The 20,866-nt window shown below is 60.7% G+C and overlaps 1 protein-coding gene across 3 annotated transcripts in view; it reads right to left on the bottom strand.

Annotated features, from left to right (window-relative positions):
• Nucleotides 1-12,243: 12,243 nt before the first annotated feature.
• The window catches only part of Disp3 (dispatched RND transporter family member 3), a 45,629-nt gene continuing 37,006 nt past the window's right edge, over nt 12,244-20,866 (bottom strand). For all 3 annotated transcript variants that reach the window (XM_078025281.1, XM_078025279.1, XM_078025280.1), the window contains 10 exons: nt 20,566-20,702; nt 19,481-19,665; nt 17,699-17,829; nt 17,447-17,619; nt 16,527-16,653; nt 16,035-16,180; nt 14,916-15,075; nt 14,396-14,509; nt 13,853-14,019; nt 12,244-13,400 (listed from right to left, as the gene is read on the bottom strand). In XM_078025281.1, the coding sequence (XP_077881407.1) occupies nt 13,038-13,400; nt 13,853-14,019; nt 14,396-14,509; nt 14,916-15,075; nt 16,035-16,180; nt 16,527-16,653; nt 17,447-17,619; nt 17,699-17,829; nt 19,481-19,665; nt 20,566-20,702 (1,703 nt within the window). In that variant the 3' untranslated portion in view covers nt 12,244-13,037. The remainder of the gene's footprint in view (nt 13,401-13,852; nt 14,020-14,395; nt 14,510-14,915; nt 15,076-16,034; nt 16,181-16,526; nt 16,654-17,446; nt 17,620-17,698; nt 17,830-19,480; nt 19,666-20,565; nt 20,703-20,866) is intronic.

Below are 20,866 nucleotides of genomic sequence, written 5' to 3'. Positions count from 1 at the left end.
CCTTGTCAGAACACAGGGCACGGGAGCCCACGTCTTTGGGAATATGGTCCCTTGTCGTCTTGCATGGTTGTCAGCTAGAGTGTCCTCTGCCCCCCACTGCCCGTTGCCAAGGAGCCGTCACCTGGTCCACGCTGGTCAGTGAGATTGCCGTTCCTCTGGCTACAGTGACGAGTCTTGGAACGGATATGTGACCAGCAAGGTCGTTAGGGTTTTCCCTGCTGTTGGCCTGCTGGTGGCCTTCTGGGTCACCCACGGGGGTCCAGCCTGCTGAGAGGTGATTCCAAGCAGAGCTGAGAGCTGAACGCAGAGACTGGGATCCGACAATATGGCTCAAACCTCGGGGTAGCGTCGTGCCCCAGCCTGGTCCTGTCCAGGATTTTCATGTTTCTGGACCATTAACGATCTGTCTGAGTGCCGGGGAGTGGACGCGGGACCCTGCACGTGCTAGGCATGCGCTCTGCGCCCGAGCGGCACCCCAGCTTGGAATGATTCTTCACAATGGAGCTGGGGACGGAGAGATGATTGCACCACGGAGGAGAAAGGGCCGAACTGAGAGAGCGATGCCCTCCGAGTGGCAGGGAGCAGACCCAGTGTGCCAGGGAGCTCGCAGGAGAGCAGGGCCCAGTGGGCCCTGGGTGGGGGGCTGCAGGAGGGGAGGGGGATGTCTAGGGGTGAGGTGTGTGAGGCCTGGAGAACGTGCCGTTGTCCCCTGCAGGAGTCACGGTGTACCCAGGTGGGTCGTGATGGCTCTGGGCCCCTTCTGGCTCCAGTGTTTTGTTAATTTGTGAATAATCCCATGCAGCCTTGAGGTCTCAGTGTTCCCATCTGGAAAAATGGGCACGAGGATGCACGCTTTATGTTCTGAGGAGAGTTTCAGGAGGACCAGGGGGATAGTTGGGTACAAAAGCAAGTCTTGCAGGAATGCAGCTCGGGGTCCTTTGCAGACGTGCAGCTTGCTGAAGCCAGAGCCCCATGGAGCTCAAACAAGGCTCCTTGTTGTACAGGCAAGAAGAATCAAGCCCAGGAAGGGATTTCCCGACCTCCCTGAGTGGATCAGTGAGATGGTCCTTGATGCTCAGCCTCCTTCATGCCTGGCAGGCATCACGTCCCCAAGCCCCTGTGGCCGGGCATCTGCTAGGGTCCAGCTCCGGCTGGCCCATGGCTGAGGCCCCCCTGGGTGGAAGCGGTGCCCAGTGTATCACTCCCTCCCAGGGGGTGCTTCTGTCCTCTGCATCACGGCCGAACTGGCTGCAGGAAGAGCCCCAGGAGCCAGCTCAGCGCTCTGCAGCCGGCCTCCCCTCGCGGCCGTGAAGGAAAGAGCTGGAGAAGAACCGCATAAGAGAGGCCATCGATTCGGTTTCTAGATGAGCCAAGTGGCTCTGATGTCACCACTCATTCTTTCAACAAGAAATAACCAAGCCATAACGGCTGGCCCCGCACCCGGGCTCTCACAACAGCCTGCGAACGCTCGGCCCCGTCACCAGAGGGGCGGGGGAGGGAGCTCGGGGACCCAGAGAAGGACATTCTCGGTGGATCTTAGTGACAGGAATACGAGGTCTCCCAGCTTCCCCCAAGTCCGTTCTGCACACAGCAGGTGTATCAGTGGGCGCTCCCCAGAGAAACGGAATCTGTGCGTTAGAAGGAATTCAGTTTTACAAGGAACTCACTCTGGTGGCCTCGGAGGCACAATAGTCCCCAGATCTGTGGAGGCAAGCAGGAGACCTCGGAAAGATGATAGTGTAGTTCAAGTCTGAAGCCTCTAGAATTGGCACTGTTCCAGTCTGAAGACCCAGGGCTGTGACACCCCAAGGAACCGATATCCAGTTTGTCCCTGGAGGGTGTGAGAAATCCGTCCTCTGGGTCCGTTCAGGCCTTCAACTGATGAGACGGAGACCACCCATGCGCGGGGAAGGCAATCTGCTTGGCTCGTCTCCAGTTTACATGCTGATCTCACCCAGAGACGCTTTCCTGAACACACCCAGAATAATGTTTGGTCAAATGCTTGGGCACCCAGTGGCCAGTTTTATGTGTTGATATAAAATCAACCACATGAGTGTTTGAAAAGCAGGTTTTGTTAAACATACACCAGATCATATGGATCCTGTACGCTCTGCAGGGCCGCGGTGGTCAGGCCTCAGCCCACACCTCACCTCCTCCACGTCGTCCTCTGTCCACTGTGTTCCGCACACACACTGAGCGCACTTTGGGTGTGTCCTGCTCTTCCTCCCTCACAGCTCTGCAGTCGCCTTTCCCCCAGATCATCCAAGTGGGCTCTTCTCCTGGTTCAAGTGTCAACTCAAACGTGCCTCCTTGGAGAGTCTCCCCTGTCCCGGTCACCCCAGAGTCCACGATCCTGCTTATTTCCCCCTCACATGCACTAAGGACAGACTGGAGCCATCCCAGTTACTGGCAGGTTTGTGTCGTGTTCCCCTCCTACTGGGAGACGGACCCCACAAAAACAGGGGATTTATTTGGCCAGTCATCTATTCCCAGTGTCAGGCACATAGTAGGCCTTCAGTAAAAGTTGAATGAGTTAATTGATGGCAGCACATATTTTAAAGGAAGAAAAAAAAACGTTAAATATTCCCTCTTCCCACCCTCTTGGAGAGTACACTTGAGTCTAGGTTTTGGAAAACAAGGCGGTCCCCAGGGGTTCTGCTCCTTTCCCCGTGTGCTTTTGTGACAGTGCTAACTGCAAACCCCGCTCACCCCGGCATTCCTTGATGTGTGGGTCCCGGGAGAAATGCCGGGGTGGGAGGTGGTGGCGGCTGGAGGTAAACGTAGGGTGTTTTCCAAACCCGTCCCTCGTCACACATGCATGTTTAATGCTGTCGGAATTTAATTGGTTACATAAAGCTGGGCGCAGGAGCGTTGTGTGTAAATAGCAAGCCGTGGGAAGATTGCGCTCTGCAAATTTGTTTTCCCATCACAGTCACTTAATGCACCGGCCGCTGTCCACGGTCCTGAAACAATAGACTCCCGTCGGGGACGCCGCGGGTTGTGGGCGCCTCTGTCCGAGGTGCTGAAACAGCCCCCTCCCCTGCAGGAGAGCTGCCCTGCACGGGGCAGTCACCCATGCTTGGGTCACCCTGCAGTGACAGCTGCTGGAAGTCACGAGGTTGGAACACACTTCTGTCCTCAGGCATCTCTGGAAGTCCACCCCGGAGCTGCTGCCCCCCGCCTGTTCTGCTCTTGGGAGGGGGAAGGGCTGTGGATGCCGGATGGTTTTGGAAGCTGCACTTGGTATGTCCAGCCACAGGTGTCGCAGACCACACCTTCCAAGCCACCAGGAAGGCAGAGTTGCCGCAGATCCCACTCCCGGACTCCACTGACCATGACTGTCCGAAGGCAGGCTGCGTGGGCTCCGGTGGCACCTGTCTGGAGGAGCCATACCTCAGTATCCACATGTGCCCAGTGGGCAGGAATGCTCCTATTTCCCCCACGGTGGGCAGTAAGGAGCAGGCTCTGTGAATCTGGGGGCCTCCAAGAATTTTGGAGTGACAGGTGACCATTAAAAATATTTGTTAATATTACGAGATATGACATATAGAGCACCTTAACTACACAGCTTAAAGGGTGAGTGTGTGTGTGTGTGTGTGTGTGACATTCCCAGCTTGCCCCACCCCCTTCTGCCCACTCAGGCAGTACCTGCCCTGAAGGGTGACCAATTTCCTGGCGCTTGCCACCATGGATCAGTTCTCTCCCTCTTGATTGCCATGTGAATAGAATTATTCGGTACATGCTCCTCTGAATTGGATTCCTTTTGTTCAACACCGTGTCTTCAGACCCGCCCGTGCTGTAGTACAAAGGTGTCCCGCTCTATTTTACTGCTGATGACCTTTGGTGTGAATCAACCAGCTCATCTATCCCTTCACTGTTGAGAGTCGTTGGGGTGGTGTCCAGTTTGAGGGTGTGGACACTCTTGCGGGGGTCTGCCGATGGACAGTGCTCCCGTCTATGTTGACTGGATCTTGGCGTGCACTCAAGTGTTCAAAATGGTCGTATCAATTTAGCCATTAAAAGGATTCATTCCTCCTTCCTGGTGTTGCCTTCTCTGTGTTCTCTTGATGGATGGAGAAGATGCTCTGGGGAAAGCTGTTTGAATAATGGTGGTTTTAGAATTTCCTGGGGAACTTTATTGATCGACATTGATTAGATGACTGTTCCCTACTCATCTGCACGAGGCACGAGGGATGCTCTTCTCACACCCTTCCTTCTCTTGGGTCATGACCACGTCTGTCCCTAGGATCTGGTGGAGGTGAAGCAGAGTTCAGAATGACCAGCCTCCAGTTCTGCCTCCACACCCCGGGTTGGAACGCGCCGGAGAAAAGCATCAGCCAAGGAGCGCCAGGTACCTCTGGGCTCTCCACCCCCAGAGCACAGGCGGCGGGCTCCTGGGGGCTCCCACGCTCACGGCCAGCTTAAGATCTGCAGGGGGACAAGTGGCAGGGAGAAGAGCCAGCTCCTCCCCTCTGTTCTCACCTCTCACTTTCCCTCCATATTTTAAGTGAGTCAGGTGCGAGACACCAGGGGCTAGTGTGCAGGGTGCAGGTAAGATCAAGGCTCAGGCCGCGGCTACGACAGACAGGCGCAGTGAGCTCAGGGTGGCACAGGATGCCCTCTACAGATGCCCTGGACTGTGATCCATTCTCGCAGGATCCAGCGCCCAGTTCCTCTTCCCACACGCTGAGATTTCCCATGACATGGCTGCTCCTCTGTGAGATCCATCTCTGTGTGTGTCCGTTTCTCTGCTTCTTCAACTCTCTGTCTCTGTGTGTCCTATGTCTCTCTCCTCTCTCTGCCCCCCCCCCGTGTCCCCCTCCCCCGTCTCGCGCTCTCCTGCTCTCCCGCCAGCTCTCCGGCATCCTCTTTGTCCTACCTCTGGACGTCCCTCTCTGCCCCTTCTCCCCGACTTCCTCTGCTCTGACGTGCCCCTTGGAGCAAAGGCCTCTGAATTCAGAACATCCAAAATGGCTGCTGCAGAATAAAACGAGGCTCCTGGGTTCTCTTGAGACGGAGCCAAAGTTCTCATGGCCCCTTTAGAAGCAGCAGGCGGAGATGGGCAGTGCGTCGCGCTCCGCGCGCGGGATGAGAGCAGCCAGGCTGTGTCCACACACAGAACCAAGGGCTCAAGGGAGCTCTTGGCTGGGTCAAGGGCTAAAAGACTCAAAGCTTAGGACAAGGAGGGGGCCCGGGTGGGTTCCCTTGGGCTGGAGAGTTGGGGGCCAGGCCGGCCTGGTGGACCCCGAGGGTGTGGCGCTCACTCTGGGGCCCTGGGCACGTTAGAGATTCTCGACGTGCCTTTAGAGGATTCCGAGTACCACCCGCAGGACTGGGACGGGGATTGCTGGCCTCAAGGTCAAGTGCCCCGCCAGCCACCAAAGCTGCCTACAGGCCATGCAGGAAGTGGCCTCAGAATCCGCCACAGCGGCGGGAGTCTCCCCTGGCACGGCCGGCCCCTTGGCCTGAGGATGGTCCCCGTCAGCGCTTTCTCTCTCTCTGCAGATCAATAGGGCCCTTGGACGTGACCTCGAGTTCAATTATGGCTTCAATTATGGAATAAAGAGGCTGTTACCGCACACCTCCCTCTGTCAGGAGCGCTGCACGGGGGCTGGCAGAGCCCAGTCCTGCGGGAAATCATTAGCCCACTAATTTGAAATCAATTTAAAGTGCATTTGCTTAATGGCACGAGCATTGTGAATTAGCCATAAATTGTTGATTTCGCCAAACGTCCCACCAGGTTTTCATGGTACAAATTGCATTTTGGGTTGGCTAAGGTGAGTGTCCTTCCTCTTCTGGCCCCATCACCTGCTTTTTCTAGAACACAGCTTGATGCTCCTTCTTGTGGCCTGAGCTTGCGATCTGCAGCCGACGTCCCCTCTGTTGAAGGGGAGATGCCGGGCGCAGCCTGTGCCCCCGTGACCCACCTCTGCGTCAGTGACAGCTTGGGGAGGAGGATGCAGCACCGCAGGGGCCGCCCCTGAGACGGCTCTGCGTGGCTCAGAGTGGGAGTGACTGTGCCCCTCTCTGGGTCACTGCCTCTGTCTTCAGGAGACAGGAGCATTGTCTGCCAGAGACGAGGTTTCCTGGGGCCAGCGAGCTCCGAGGGCTGTCCTGGGAACCAGGCTGCCGGCATAAGTGACAGCCTTGCCCTGCGGACTAGGCACCTGCAGATAGGAGGTGGCACGAGGTGGGCCCTGTGGACAGCGAGGGATCTCGATACCAAGCAGCTGGAGTTCATTACACTCTTCCAGAACTTCTGTTCCGTGCCTGGCCCGAGGCTGGACACTGGATCTCTCATTTAAAGATCTGCCCTCAAAAACGTGCACACGGATAAGTCACTGCTTGTTTTATGGGGTCCTCACATTGTCCCCCTCTCTGGGCCAAGCACTTTATGGAATCCTCTTTGGAACATGGAGTGAGATTTACCACTGAACACTCAACAGATAAAGTAACGGTGAGGGGTTGTTCTTTTATAAAATGAGAAAACCAACCACAAAAATAAGACAAAACAAAAACCCATCATTAATCTACTCCCTGTACCATCACCCAATCCCTAACATTTAACCTAACCCTAACCCTAACCCTAACCCCTCTTGCTGCCCTGGGCTTGGGGTCAGACTCTGCATGGACCGGCAGGCTGCCCTTAGAGCTGTATTTTCTTCCACCCTGGCCTCGGGCTTTGAGGATCCAAAGTCCTCCCGTCCCAGGCCCAGACCCAGGTCCAGATAGAGCTACAAGGCAGAATGTTTGCACAGGATGATGCTGATGGCGCAGGCCACAGGACAAGTTGTCGGTGACTGCATGGTGGCCCGAGGGGCACACAAGAAGAAACATCCCTTGGAGCCATGCTCCGGGCAGAGGAACATCACTGACTTTAGCTCAGCCCAGAAAATCAGTGAGAAGCTTGCATCTCCCTCTGTCTGGGGCTCAGCCTGGTCCCTGGTTCAGGGCTGTGTCCCCCCAGCTGAAGCCTGGCCCGCATGTCACCGTCCCCAGTCCATAGTCCCATCTGCAGTCCTGGGGGCACAGTTCGGCCCACAACAGGGCCCTGCGCACCTCCGTGCATCTCCTCGGACGTTGTGAACAAGCCCAGGCAGCCTGCTGGACGGTGAGGGACACGTGGCCCTGGGACCCCTGTCCCCTAGCCTGACAGCCAGCCAAGCCCCTTGAAACGGGGACATCCACTAGCTCACGGCTTGGCGCAGACGCATGAGGGAGCCCTGCTGGGGTCAGAGCCACCTCCCAGAGGAGCCCACCTGAATTTGTGGCCCGGGGGATCCTGGGGTAAACACACGGCTGCTGTCTTAGGCCGTTAGATTTGAAGTGGTTTGTTAGGCAGCAGGAAATAATTGATACCCATGGCTCAGAGATTCAGTGGGCCGCGCAGGTCACACAGCTCTGGGGGAGCTCAGGAATGGATGGGCTGGTGGCCACACGCAGGGCAGGCTGTGCCTGTGGCAGCCAGTATTCACCTGGGGTCCCTTAAGGGCGGGGAGGCAGGTGGGAGGCCAGAGCGGGGCAGAGGATGCACGCAGCAGCTCCCCGTCAGCGCCCTACTGAGCACCTTTCCTCCCTTCAACGCCTCCATCTGCCACCTGAAAAATGGGGATGATGTCACTACAGCTGTATGTCGGGGACTGGAACACACAGCTTTTGCCCTCCTGGTCCGCGTGTCCACCATGCCCCCAACAAGGGGAGAGAACCTGGCAGCTGGTCATAAAAATACAGCACCCAGGGAGGACAAAGTGCTGTGTGGTCCCAGCCCAGGGAGGCTGACCCGGACTTAGGGTGACCACTAAGGCTCCTGGAGAAAGCTGGGTCTTTAAGGATGAGGAGGAGTCACACGGTGCAGTGGGCACAAGAGGAGTGCACCAAGCTGGGCCGTGACCTGTGCGAAGGCAGAGCCACAACACTGCGCCTGGCAGCAGCTGAGGAGTTTGTCCTACAGAAGCCTGAGGTGTAAGTGGAGGCTGTGACCTGAGATGGAAATGGGGACATGTCAGTGAGACCCAACTGGGCCTCCATGGCTGTGTGAACCTTTAACTTAATTCTGGAGGTGATGGGTAGTGCACCAGTCAGCTACTGCTGCGACAGTGCTGCATAACAACTATCCCCAAGCACAGTGGCTTCAAACAACAGTCACTGATTGTCAACTGGGAGTGGGCTGATTTATGATGGACCAGCTGGACTTACTTAGAGACCCATGGTTCCCTGGGTCTCTCTGCTTCCTGGAATCAGTGGGCTGCGGGGGCATGTTCCTCTCCTGGAGGTGCAGAAGCACAGAGGGCCATTCCCCTTGGCCAGGTATATTGCAAACCTTCCCTTGCTTCACTTTTGCCACCTCCTAGTGGATGACAAAGATCCCATGGCCATTCTCACCAGCCGTGGGACAAGGCAGCTTGCTCCGCCCCCAGTCAAGGAGGGTGTGTGGGAGGAATAATTCCTGCTTACTGAAGTGATTTGCAACTCCAAGCACATGCTCCCCTGCGTCTGGAGAAGTGGTGGGGACAGTGACGGAGGGTGTGGCAGGCATCTCTGTGGCCGTGGCCTGGGCAAACAGTATCTCATTAAAACACAAAGCCCATGCCTGGTGGGTATTATTCTATTAAAAGGATGAGTAGACAGATGAAAATAGACTATATGACTTGCCCAACCAAGTGGTTAATGGAGGTGGAGCCAGAATGTCCCTGAGCAGAGCAGAGGGACTGTTACTGGGGTGCCCCTCCATGTGTCCCTGCTGCCTGCTCACCTACACGGGGGCCAAGGAGCAGCATCCGGCAATGCCACCCCCATCACCCCAAGGGCTCATGGGACTCTGGCTCCAGAGCAGACAGCCCTGTCCCTGCTCATGGGCAGGAAGTGTCACTGGCCAGCAGCTCCTGGGACAGTGCCTTCACCTGGCGCTGGCCGGTGCCTGCTGGTGGGTGTGGGTGCGCCTCCTCTCCTCCCTCCCTGGCTCCTTCTCCCTCCTCCCTGGGCCAGTGAGCTCTCTAAGGGGCAGTGACAGCCACCTCTCTCCCCTGCTTCCAGACAATCATCTAGATGACAATTCCTGCAGTCATGAAGCCTGAGCGGGCGGATCTATAACCAAAGCCCCGCCTCCCGCACGCCTCCGTTGCGCTGCCCCACAGGGAGCCCCCTTCCCGTTTCCTGGTACTTCCCTCTGAATCACTTTCCCTGCAGCACGTGGAAGTGAATGCAGGTCCTCGCCGCCCGATTCTTTATGCACGTGAACCAGCATATTTCACAGTTTGGGGACCTTCCTCCCCATCAACACGTCTCGGCAATTCCCCCACACTGGCCCAGGAAGTCCCCAGCTCTTCCCTCGCAGCCAGAGCGTCCAGCTGTCCGGGTGGACTGGCTCCAATCCACTTCATGGGCCCTCGTGCTGATGGATGTTGGAGCTCCAGTCCCCAACATCCCGGCAGGTCTTAGAGGGGAACTTGGACACAGGGGCAGTGTAAGCTTATCGGCAGGAAGATTCTTGAATGGGGACTGTGTGGTGTGACTTTGAGTCACTGCAGGTCACCCTCCCTGCCTGCCACGCGCGCGCCACTGGCAGTCCCCCAGCTGCACGCCGAGCTTCGACCCTTCCCGCTTGGACAGGCAGGAGATGGGCTTCTGCTTTCAAATCTCCTTCGCCGTAGCCCTGTTCCCCTCGAGATAAAGCCCGGCTTCCCTGGGAGGATGTGGGAGTGGGTACGATCCTTCTCAAGGCTCCTTGTCCACTCAGGAGGGGGACAGGGACACCAGGGACACAGCTCATCTCTGGCTCCAGCCCCCTCAGCAGTGAAACAGGGCAAAGGGACTGCTGGAGCACACTGAAGAGGCCCAGGACACACAGGACCAGCGGGGAAGGTGCCCCACAGAAGCTGCCCCCCCACGGCCTGTCCCCCAGGTGAGGGGCCTGCTCCCCTGGGCTTCCCGCCTGCCCCTGGCCCTCCCCGTGCTGCGCGGGTGGATGAGGAGGGGCCCGTGTGCTTGGCGGAGCTCATCAAGATCACGGCCCGCGTGGGCGGCCCAGGAAGGTCGGGCTCTTTTCATGGGCGCTAGTGCCTCGGGGACCCCGTGGTGGCAACAGTCACGAACAGGATGAGGGGATTTACTTGTAGGAAAGTAGGCAGCCAGCTGGGCGGCTGGAGTTCCCTCCCCAGCCTTGTCCCGGGCCCTGCGCTGGGAAGGAGATCAGCGCCAGCTGGGAGTGGGATCGGGACGGACTGGTCACTACCCGGAGCTGGAGGGGCGAGGACAGGCAAATCAGGAGGGGAAGCAGATCTACGTCAAGGGCCATCGCAGAAGTCAGCGAGCCGTGTGCACAGCCCTACCACCTCGGGGGAGTCACAGTGACACAGGGTCTGGTCTCCTTCATCCTGACCTGCCTGTCCCGCCCCTGCCACTCTAGAAGGGTAGAGGCCGAGGGGAAGAAAGAGGAGCTGTTCCTTAAAAGTGGGCCGGGTGGGTGCAGAGAAGCACACCTGGAATCCCAGGCACCAGGGGGCCGAGGAGGATCACCAGTTCAAGGCCAGCCTGGGCACTTAGAGAAACTGTCCCCTGGGGAAAACAAAAGGCTGGTGGTGTAGGGACAGGCTCAATGGTAGATGTCCCCGGATTCAATCTCCATCACACACACACACACACACACACACACACACACACACACACACACGAGTAAATGGGCCCAGTGGGGACTCTGAAAGGACGTCATGTGGGCGGCATGAAAATGATATGCAAATGGCCCATGTCCACATTAAATCCAGGTTCTTGGGAAGGGCCAGTGTCCAGCTGTGGGAGACTGGTCTTCTAAGCACCTTTTGGGGCATCCGGTCAATGTGCCAACTCTGCCCCTCCCCAACTGGTCCCAAGATGCACCAGTCCCCACAGCATGGTCATCTGGAAGGTGACCGTCTCTGGAAGCGTGGCCCCGACACAGGGGCTGCCAGAGGTCCTGGGTCAGAGCCCAGCCTGAACCATGAGCAGCCCCTTTGGGGCCTTGTGCTCCGGGTGAGTCCCTCCCCCTCAGCCCAGCATTCCCGGCCGAGACCTCCAGCTGGACAGACACCAGAGCGTGAAGCCCTGTAGAAGTGCAGGGCCTCCCTCCAGGTTCCAAGGACAGGCCTCTGACCTCCCTGTAGACATCACTGGCCTTGTGACAAGTGTGATGAGAAGCGGTGCACACCCTGGGGACAGGCTGGCTGGGCTCGACAGGAGCTTGTCATTCACGACCCAGGCAGGGGGTCTCTCAGAGCCCTGGTGTCCCAGTGTGTAAAATGGGCACAACCAGGACCCACCCGCCAAGGCCAGCAAATGAGCCACGAGCCCTGTTACACACACACTGTCCCCGAGTCACGTTGGAGGCCTGACCCTGGTACCTGTGATGTGAGCTTATCAGAAACAGGGTCTTTGATCAAGTGGAGTCATCAGGGTGGGCCAGGCCAGTGTGACAGGTGTCCTTACAGAAGGGACATGATGGAACAGACACGGAGAGAAAGGGTGGCCCTGGGAAGGCAGGCGGGGACTAGTGACCACCTGCAAGTGTGGGCGCCACAGAGGCCAGCAACCAGCAGAAGCTGGCGGGGCCCACCCTCCCTGGGCCCCCAGAAGGCCCCCTGCCGACACCGTGATTCTGGATGAGCCTCCTCCTGCTTCAAGCCACAGGTTGGTGCTGCCGCGACGGCCACAAGACTCAGCCCAGCCCAGAAACGCGCTGCTGGTGTCACCCGCCAGCCAGTGCTGCTAGCTGCTCTCTCTCCGCCATGGGTGGCCGCTCTGAAGGCCCGACACTCCCTCATCTAACATGGAGCACTGGGCCACCCAGGTGGGGCACAGAGGTATCCAAGGGTCTTGCACCCTCAGCCTCCCAGTTACGCTGGTGGTGACCAGGGGAGCTGGCTTCCTCTCACCACCAGGATCAATGGATCAGCTCAGTGTACCCCCAGCTTCATAAAGCCCAGGGGACACCGACCCCAGGAAAAGGCCTGTGTGCCACTCCACCGGGCGTTGGAAGTGCTCGGACCCTCCCCAGTGTGGGGCCTGGGGGCCCAGGAGGACAAACAGCCCAGAGCTCTCTTGCCACAGCGGAGGCCCCAGAGCGCTCTGTGACTTGTTCCCAGGAGGGTGCGACGTCCTCCACCCACCCCGGTCTCTGTCCAGGTCCGGGGTGGCACTGGACCTGGCTGGCTGCATGGGAACACTGTTATTTCAATTTGAAGAATATCATGCAGTCAGCGAGGCTTAAAATGCTCGTGTCAATAGTGGCTCCGCGGCTCCATCTCACTTTAATAGAACCATCTGCCAAGAGGCAGCGCAGGCACGGCCAGCTCCTCCCACTGAGGCCGCCCACCAAGACATCCACTCTTGGTGCCAAGTTGGGGAGGTGGGCTTGGACTTGGGGGAGTCTGTGCTGGGCCCAAAGCCCCAGAGGAGAGTCTTGGAGGAGCCAAGAGCCCAGGGCTGGGGTAGGACATGCACAACCCAGGCCAGGCCCCTCTGTCCCCAATGGCGAGGACCACAGGGTCATCTGGCACTGGCCCCATAGAGCTGTGAGGAGGGGAGGCCAGGGGAGTGGAACCCGTGCTCCTCCTGCAAGGCTCAGGGAGGCCCCGGGAGGCAGCCCTGGCTGTGCCCTGACCAGCCACAGGGCAGCCGCTTTGCCTCTGGGCCTCTCAGCTCCACATTGTAGAAAGGGGGCCACAAGCAGCCCCGGGAGGCTGTGAGCACTGAGGCAGTGTGAAGGACACTCTAGAAACAGCCCGGCCCGTGGTGACCAGGCCCGGGAGGAGGGCTGGCCCCTGCCATGCAGCACAGCCCAGAGAGCCGGCTGCATTGGCTGGGTGCAGTGGCCAGCTTCGTCCTCGGCTTGGGCTCTGGCAGGGCTAAAGGCAGTGTGGTCCACACCGTGTGGACATCTGCTTGGCCAGGCCGAGGACTGGAAGTAGCTGGAGCGAGGCTGGGGGACAAGGAGCCTCTGGGGTCGCAGAGTGCAGTTGGTCCCCACGGGCCAGGGCAAGGTGCTCGAGTCAGGCACAGGTGCAGGGCTATAGGGCAGCCCCGCTGGGCAGAGGGATCTTATAGCCACTGCGCAGGAGCACAAGGCAGGTGCCCAGCCCCAGGGCCCCCGCCAAAAGGACAGCACCCAGGGCCTTGAGGAAGGAAGTCCTGGTCCGGGTGAAGGAGCCGGGGGCCATGATGCCCAGCAAGGCGGTGCTGACGGTGAGCGTGTACAGGATGGACACGCCCGTGTTGAGCGCCACGATCTTGCCGAATTTGGCGAACGGGGCGATGATGCAGAAGAACAGGGGCACGGTGGCGATGACCGTGGTGAGAGCGCTGGACACGATGGCCACACCCACGTGCCGCACGGCCTCCAACGTCCGCCACTGGCGCTGCGAGCGGGCATCCTGGGGCAGCAGAGAGAGAGGTCGGGCCGAGCACCCGCTGGGGACCTGCCCCACCACCTGGGGGGGTCCCAGCAGCAGGGCATCCTGGGCACAGGGGCACTCAGGGTGGCTGGGGCACTGGGACAGTAAGGTTGGCAAACTAGGTCCTGGGCAGCGGGCACCGGATTGCAATCTTTCCTCTTTTGACCCAAAGTAGTGGATGCACAATGGGGTTAGTTTTATGTATGAGTGTCTTCACACTACACAATCCCAGACTAGGAGAAAACAAACCCCAAAACCGTCACAAGGCTCATGGTCCTGGCTCCCAGTGCCCAGGGCAGAGGGCCAGAGGCAGGCCGTGGCCTCGAGGTCCTGGCTACATGCTCTGCTCCCAGGCTCAGGTCCTGGGGTGCCAGCTGTGCCGGGGCCTCTGGGCACCACGGTGGGGAGGAGGAGGGCAAGAGGCTGCTCACCTCAGCCTGGTGGGGGGGCAGGTTCTCTCCGGCCAGCAGGTAGCCCTCCACCAGATGGACGCAGTAATCCACGGAGGAGCCCACCAGGATGGACAGGGAGATGGCTTCCACCGCGCCCATTTCCCAGCCACTCCAGTACATGATGGTCACCACCAGGCACACGATGCCTGTGACAGGGGCAGCAAGGTGGGCAGCTGGGACCTGCCCTGCCCACATGGCCCTGGAGGACCCTCAGGGAATAGGGAAGTCTTGGGTGACAGGTGGACAAGGCCAGGGTCAGAGGGGGACACCAGAGGGTGCAGGTACAGCAACATGTCCCTGAGCCAAATGCTAACACAGGGGCCACCTGGCTCCTCTTGGGCACAGACTTGTGGGGAGACAGTCCCATGAGCCACCAAGGAGAGGGTCTTCTGTTTGGGCTGGGGGTATCGTGAAGCCGTCACTGGGGACACATGACTGAGGCTCAGAGAAGCTTGCTGGCTTCAGGCCACCAGGAGACCCTGCCTGCTCCGGTCCCTGTGGGCTGGGCCCGTGGCCACCTACCTAGGATGCTCAGGAGCACAGGCAGCAGCAGCAGGATGTGGGTGGTGAACACGGCCACCGCAGCCACGCAGATGAGCAGGGACAGGGCCAGGCCGTACAGGGCGCTCTGCACCCCTGGAGGTCAGGAAAAGGGCCTCAGCGGCCGTGCAGTGAGGGGCAGGGACCCCCACCCCCACCCCGAGTTCCCTAAGCCTGTGACCTTCCCGAGCTGAGGTGACAGTGGCCTGCCACAGGTGGGAACTGCTCTGGAGTCCATGAGCTCACGCTCCAGGTCTCAGCACAGGCCTGGCCCCTAGAGAGGGCTCACAACTGACAGCTGCCAGTGGACAGGACTGCTACGTTGTAGGGGGCCAGATCCCCCAAGCAGGAGGGGACCACACTCTGGCCTGAGGTCAGCAGCCCAGCACCAGCTCATCTGTTCTGCCAGGACTCTGAGCCTGGCTGAGGACGGCAAGACTGTGGCCTGGACAGGACAGGTGCCCCACTGCCCAGGACGACCCCTGAAGGCCCCTGCCCGCACCTATGATCTCCATGAAGATCTGCTTCCAGTGCTCGCAGGTCTGGAAGCCGCGGCGCAGGGCCGAGCCCTCCGGGAAGCTCTGCAGCTGCTGCCGGAGGAAGCCCTCCCAGCGCAGGTAGTCGGAGTGGGTCTGGAAGGAGGACTTGCCCTTGTACGTGGTCTGTGGGGACACGGCTCGTGGGACAGTGGCAGGACCTGCTCACCCCTCCCAGAGGTGGCCGCCGTGCTCAGTGGCCTCCAGAGTGTGTCGTGTAGGGGTGAACGATGGACGGCCTGGTCCCAAATGAGCTCCCACCAGCCGCAGGACACGGCGCGGTTCAGGGCAACGTGTCCCCGCCCCTTCCTCCAGGACCATCTTCTCTCGAGGAGCCTCTGCGTGAGGCCCCTGCAGGCGCTGCCCTCTCCCCTCGGCCATGCCAGGGCCCGACTCCCCTGGGAAGCCTCCCGATGCCCACGATGGGCCTCCTTGGGCTCCCAAGTCCCCGCGGTTCCCATCGCAGCCGCGTCACTGTCCGCAGGCTGCTGGTCTCCGGGCTGGGCTGTCTGTGGGGGCAGGAGCAGCCACGTGGCCAGCAGTGGCCAGCTGAGGGGCGCGCCCGGGGTGGTGAGGAAAGAAGGAAAGAAAGGGCCCCTGCTCTGGAACTTCCCTGTCACCTCACGACCCAGTCATGACCCAGGCCTGCTCACTGCACGAACCAGCCTGCGCTCTGTGTGTGTGTGTGTGTGTGTGTGTGTGCGTGTGCAAGAACCTCTGCGGGCAGAGCCACATGTCCCGGGGTGACAGAAGCAGGGGAGACATGGGTGGCTGGTTCCCTGGCCTCTAAGCTCTTTCTGGGCCACGTGGAGGGTCCAACACCTGGCTGTGGCCCTGACCTTGGCCTCCCACCGAGGCAGAGGGAACACGAGGGAAGTGTGTCCAGTGCGCTCAGCAACGGCAAGTGACATGACCCTGGCTGGTGAGCAGGAGGGCGGACAGCTGCCGCAGCCCAGGGGCAGAGGAGGCTCTGAGCGGGTCAGGGCACCTGCACCCGTGGCACATGACCTCCGGCCAGGGCCCTGGTCAGAGGCAGCCCTGCTCCAGGCCGCGGTCTGCGGGGCCCAGCGGGGCACCAGGCTCACCGACTCGAAGGCCATGGAGATCCACTGCACGCGGCCCTCCTTGACACCCACCGCCCCGTGGGACAGCTGCCCTGGCAGCAGGTTGGGCTCGGGCAGCTCCCGGCACTCGGGGTGCAGCATTTGCAGGAAGGAGGAGATGCTGTAGCCTGCGGGAGGAGAGGGGGGCTGGGGCCGAGGAGCCGCCCAGGACGCCAGCACCGTCCCAGGCTCCCAGAGTGGCTGCGACCACACCAGTGCCTTTGGAACTCCTGTGACACACACCTGCCACTGGAGTGGAAAACGACATCTCAGGTTCTCAGGGACAGCCACGCATGACCTCTGCCAGGCAGGTTCTGTCCTGCCCCACACTCAGACATACACACACAGACACACAGAGACACACACAGACACAGTCACAGACACACAGAGACACACACATGAACCCGCACATGCTCCCAGCCACACATACACTGTGCTCATCTGCAAAGCACACGAAGGCCCACGCCCACCCACCTGAGGGCAGGCACTGGGCCCCGCCGGGCTTCACCAGCTCGGGGTTGCCCGCGATGGTCTTGCAGAGGCGACACAGGTGCCCGATTTCCTTGAAGAGGTCAAAGCTGCTGTCGTAGACGACGCTGCCCTTTCCCAAAGAGACACAGTGGCCGGGTCGCTCAGTGAGACGGAGACTGGGCCCTGACTTGCTCCCACCCTGCTGCCACTGTCCCTGTAAGGTGGCAACCCTCTGCGGGTCACCTGTTGTCCCCACTGACTGGCTATGTCCTGCCCCTCCAGCACCTCTGTGTAGCCACTGCCCACCCTGGAGCGGCCTGGACTCCACGCTCCCGTGTCCTGCTCTTCCTGCTGCGTGCCCAGCCCCTGGCCAGCTCTGCCCTGCTGGGGACACCTGAGCCCAGCAGACGAGCCTCCCGCCTACTTGCGGCCTTGGCCACAGCTTTGTTCCTGACCCCCCACTGAGTGTGACTCCTAAGGCCAGCGCGTCCCCAGGCCTTTCCACACCATCAGCACTTGAGGCGCAGCCCCGTCCCTCCCCCAGCTTGACCAGTGCCTCCCAAAGCTTCTAGCCCAGAGCAGGGTGTGAACATGAGCAAAGGGCAGGGACAGCGTGGCCCAGGGAGCAGACACAGGTGGCCGGAGCTCACCACTGGCTGGCAGGGCTGCCCTCTCCCCAGGAGGCTCCCAGCTTCCCTCATCTCCACTCCAGCCCCCACGGACGCGGGCAGCCAGCCCAACTCCAAAAGTGTGCCTAGATTTTTGGGTGACTCCAAATCTGCCCTGGGGGGTCCCCTGGGGGTCCTTCTGGGGTGGTGAAGCCCGAGGAGCCAGGAGGGTGTGGGGCTAGAGGCCCAGGGCTGGTGCTCCTCTGCTAGCCTGTCCAGGGCCCTGTGGCACCTGCCCAGAGCGGGCCCACCTACCGGGTCCCCAATGACATGGTTGTCCACCTGCCGGGTGCGGTTGAGGCCAATGATGCCAAAGACCACGAAGACCATGGCCCCTGTGTCCACTAGAGGCCGCACTGCCGGCTTCCCGCAGCCCGTGTTCACGCAGGGGTTGAAGCCAAAGGTGGCCGAGAGGCGGGCCTTGGGCACTGTGGACAGGTGGGTGCTGTAAGGGAGGGTGGGAGGGTGGGCCAGAGCTCCCGAGCCCCCCTGAGTCTCCACAAGTACCTCTCTCACTAGGCACATAGAAGAAGCCCTTGGTGGGCCCATCAGGGCTGGCGCTGAGCAGGCAGCCGGGAGGTGCACCACACACGCGCCCGTGGAAGGGGGGCTTGTGGGACTGGGCAAAGTACAGCTTCCTGTGGAGGCAAGGGAGGCCAGGGCTGAGGCTGGGAAGGCCAGGAGGACCTGGGGAGGCAAGGCACGCAGGCCATGACGAGGAGCCAGGAGGCTGCAGGGGACAGGCCTGGGCTCAGGTAGACAGAGCCGTGCCCAGGGCCGGGGGAGAGGCCTGTTCTAGCCCTGGCCCTGGTCAAGGCTGAGCTCCCCATGGTGGTGTGAGCAGAGTGGCAGCAGCTTCAGACTGTCCAACAGGGAGCTAAGGGCTCAGGAGGGGCGGGGGCCAGCTGAGTGCCCTGCTTAGCAGCCCCAGGTCACCTCCACCTGCAGAGCTGGGAGCCTCAGGTCCCAGGTGAAGTGTGGTTCCATGGCCAAGAGCTTGCGGGCCACAGACCCGAGGTGGTCCAGCTCTTTCTAGGATGTTATGCTCATCCGGGCAGCTGACCCCGGTCATGGCTGAGCGTGCAGGGCAAGTCCAGGGAGGACAGGCAGAGGGTCCCCAGCCCCGAGTCAGCAGGTGCCCAGCTAGAAAGGGCCGTGCTGGTCACCCTTTCCCCAGGTAGAGTCTGGCCTGGTGTGGTGCCCACACCTGGACCACAGCCATGGGTCATGGTCACAGTGCAGGGCCAGGCGGCCATCTTCCTCCACTGTGAGTGGGGCTGTTTCTTTCTGAGCATGAGTCACACTTTGTTATGACACTGCTGTCCCTGCCTGGCTCCCACTAGGGTCCCCAAGGGTGGGAGCCACACTGGCCTATCCCCCAGCCCCCACCCTATCTGGCTCTTGGTGGATGACAGCCCCTCGGTCAACAGCTTCACGGAAGAAATGCAGAATAAATGAACGTGAGGCTGCGTTCAGAACACAGGAGTGACGCCCCCGTTACCCGGGGGGACACGGCCACTGGCAGCCTTCGCAGACACCTAAGTGTCCCACAGGTAGCTCCGGCAGACACGGCCCTCACCCCATAGTCTGAGGGACACAGGAAGTGAGTATTTTCAAATTAAATGCCGACGTAGAGCCCGGAAGGGCGCCGTGGACAGGAAGTGCGGGTTTGCCGGGCTGGGTAAGGGGCAGGGGATAAGGAGACAACAAACCCCAGGGGGCCCCTGTGGTACACAGACCTGCTCCTGGGTGGACAGGTCACCTGCCAGACCATGAGACTGCAGATGACCAGGGGCCAGAGAGCGAGCCTGGTAGGGCGATCTGGGGGGAGGAGCTGGGGGAGGGGACAGCAGATGCAAAACCCTGAGGTGGGAGAGCCTGGGAGCCTGAGGGGGCCTGCGCCCCGCGGGGTGTGTGTGTGTGTGTGTGTGTGTGTGTGTGTGTGTGTGTCTGTGTGTGAGAGAGAGAGAGAGAGAGAGAAAGAGAGGGAGAGCGGGAGCCCCTGGACACAGTCGCTGCCAGGTCCCCGCGCCCCATCCTGGGCACAGACAGGAATAGGCGTGTGGGAAAGGACAGAGCCTTCCTGCAGCACCTGGTGGCACCGCTCATGTGACCTGGGGGATACACAGAGAGAGACAGAGACACAGAGAGAGAGAAAGAGACAGAGAGAGACCGAGAGAGAGAAGTGGGAGGAGGTTGGGGGAAGGGAAGGAGGGAGGGAGACAAGCGGGTGGACAGGGTGGCGCTGGCCAGCGGGGACGGCTCGTCCACGGGCGGGCGGGGCGTTACCGCGTGTGCTGCTGCTCCTTGGCGGCCACGTAGAAGCTGAAGTCAAACTTCCAGCCCCGCCTGGCGTCACAGGCCACGGCCGTCAGCATCCACTTGTGGACGGGGCTCGCGGCCGGGAGCAGCCCTACTGTAGACATACAAGCGGTCAGCTTCTTGGTGAAGTCACCAAAAGGCGCTCTATACACCTAAGCAGTGGATCGAGAGACAAGACACGTGACTCGGGGAGGCTGCCTGGCCGCTGGCCCGTCCCGCCCGGCTCAGCAGTCTGCCCAGTCCCAGCCCCAGGGGAGGTCAGGCCCTGGGCGCAGGCGCGAGGCCTGGTGAGCCGGCAAAGCGAGCGGTCCTCCCTGTCTGAGCCTCGGTTCTCCCTCCACCAATGGTCACTGAGCTCCCCCCGCAGGCCAGGCTCTGAGGACAGAGCACAGTCCCTGCCCTCCTGGGGCTGGCCCTGAGGAGGGAGTCAGGGCACGAGGCAGAACAGATTCGGGGACAGAGGGCACCCTGAGGAGGCAGGCGTGCCGGGCCCTCTGAGGGCACCAAGCCAAACCTGAGCGAGGGCTTGGGAAGTGGCTGCTGGAGGGGCTGGGAGGAGAGCCCTCGGGTGGGACAGCAAGGCAGAGCTCGGTGTCAGGGGGCCGGAGGCCTCATCCTCCCAACGGACACAAACCCAACCAGGGGTCACATGTGTGACCATCATGTGGAGCATGGGGTTTGCTGAAGGGGAATGCAGGACATCTGGGTGGGCCCTGGAGACCCCTGGGGTGCTGGAGCGGCTGCCATGCCCTGACTTGTACTGGGTCCTACCACAGGGGCCCCTGATAGTGCTGGCTGCTACCTTCTATATCCTCATTGCTCAGATGAGGAAACCGAGGCTCAGAGAGGTAAAGTGACCGCCAAGGACACCCAAGTGACGCACGGCACAGCCAGGACTTGACTCAGGGCTGTGTGGCCCCCACCTGCAGGTCTCTGCGCAGTCCTGGCTCACGTGGAGCAGTCTCCCCACTCATGCCAGTGCCGTCCCCACGGGCCCCGCCCTCCTGCCAGTGTGGCACCACAGGCCCCTCAGGTCAGGACAGCCAGCTCACCTGGAAGGAGGGCACCTCTCCGTCCCCAGGGGCCACGGCCTGCCAGGGCGCGGGCAGGCTGGCGTTGAGGGAGAGCCTGTAGATGGCAGGGTGGCCTTTACTCTTTACTTTGGAGATGTACACGGTGCCCAGGGAGTCTAGGACAAGTGCAGAAGGAAGGGGAGCGAACGGTCACCTGACGGCCCACAGCCGTCCCCAGGTGCAGGCTCTGCCCTCCCTACTGGACCACCCATGGCAGTGAGTGGGGTGGGGGTGGCACGGGCTGTGGTGGGCAGTGACAGAGGTGATGGTGAAGTGCTGG

The sequence above is a fragment of the Ictidomys tridecemlineatus genome, chromosome 11, assembly GCF_052094955.1.
Source record: "Ictidomys tridecemlineatus isolate mIctTri1 chromosome 11, mIctTri1.hap1, whole genome shotgun sequence".
In the NCBI taxonomy this organism is placed as follows: domain Eukaryota; kingdom Metazoa; phylum Chordata; class Mammalia; order Rodentia; family Sciuridae; genus Ictidomys; species Ictidomys tridecemlineatus.
Note: the sequence above shows the minus strand (reverse complement) of the source record. Positions and strands in the feature narration are given on the sequence as shown.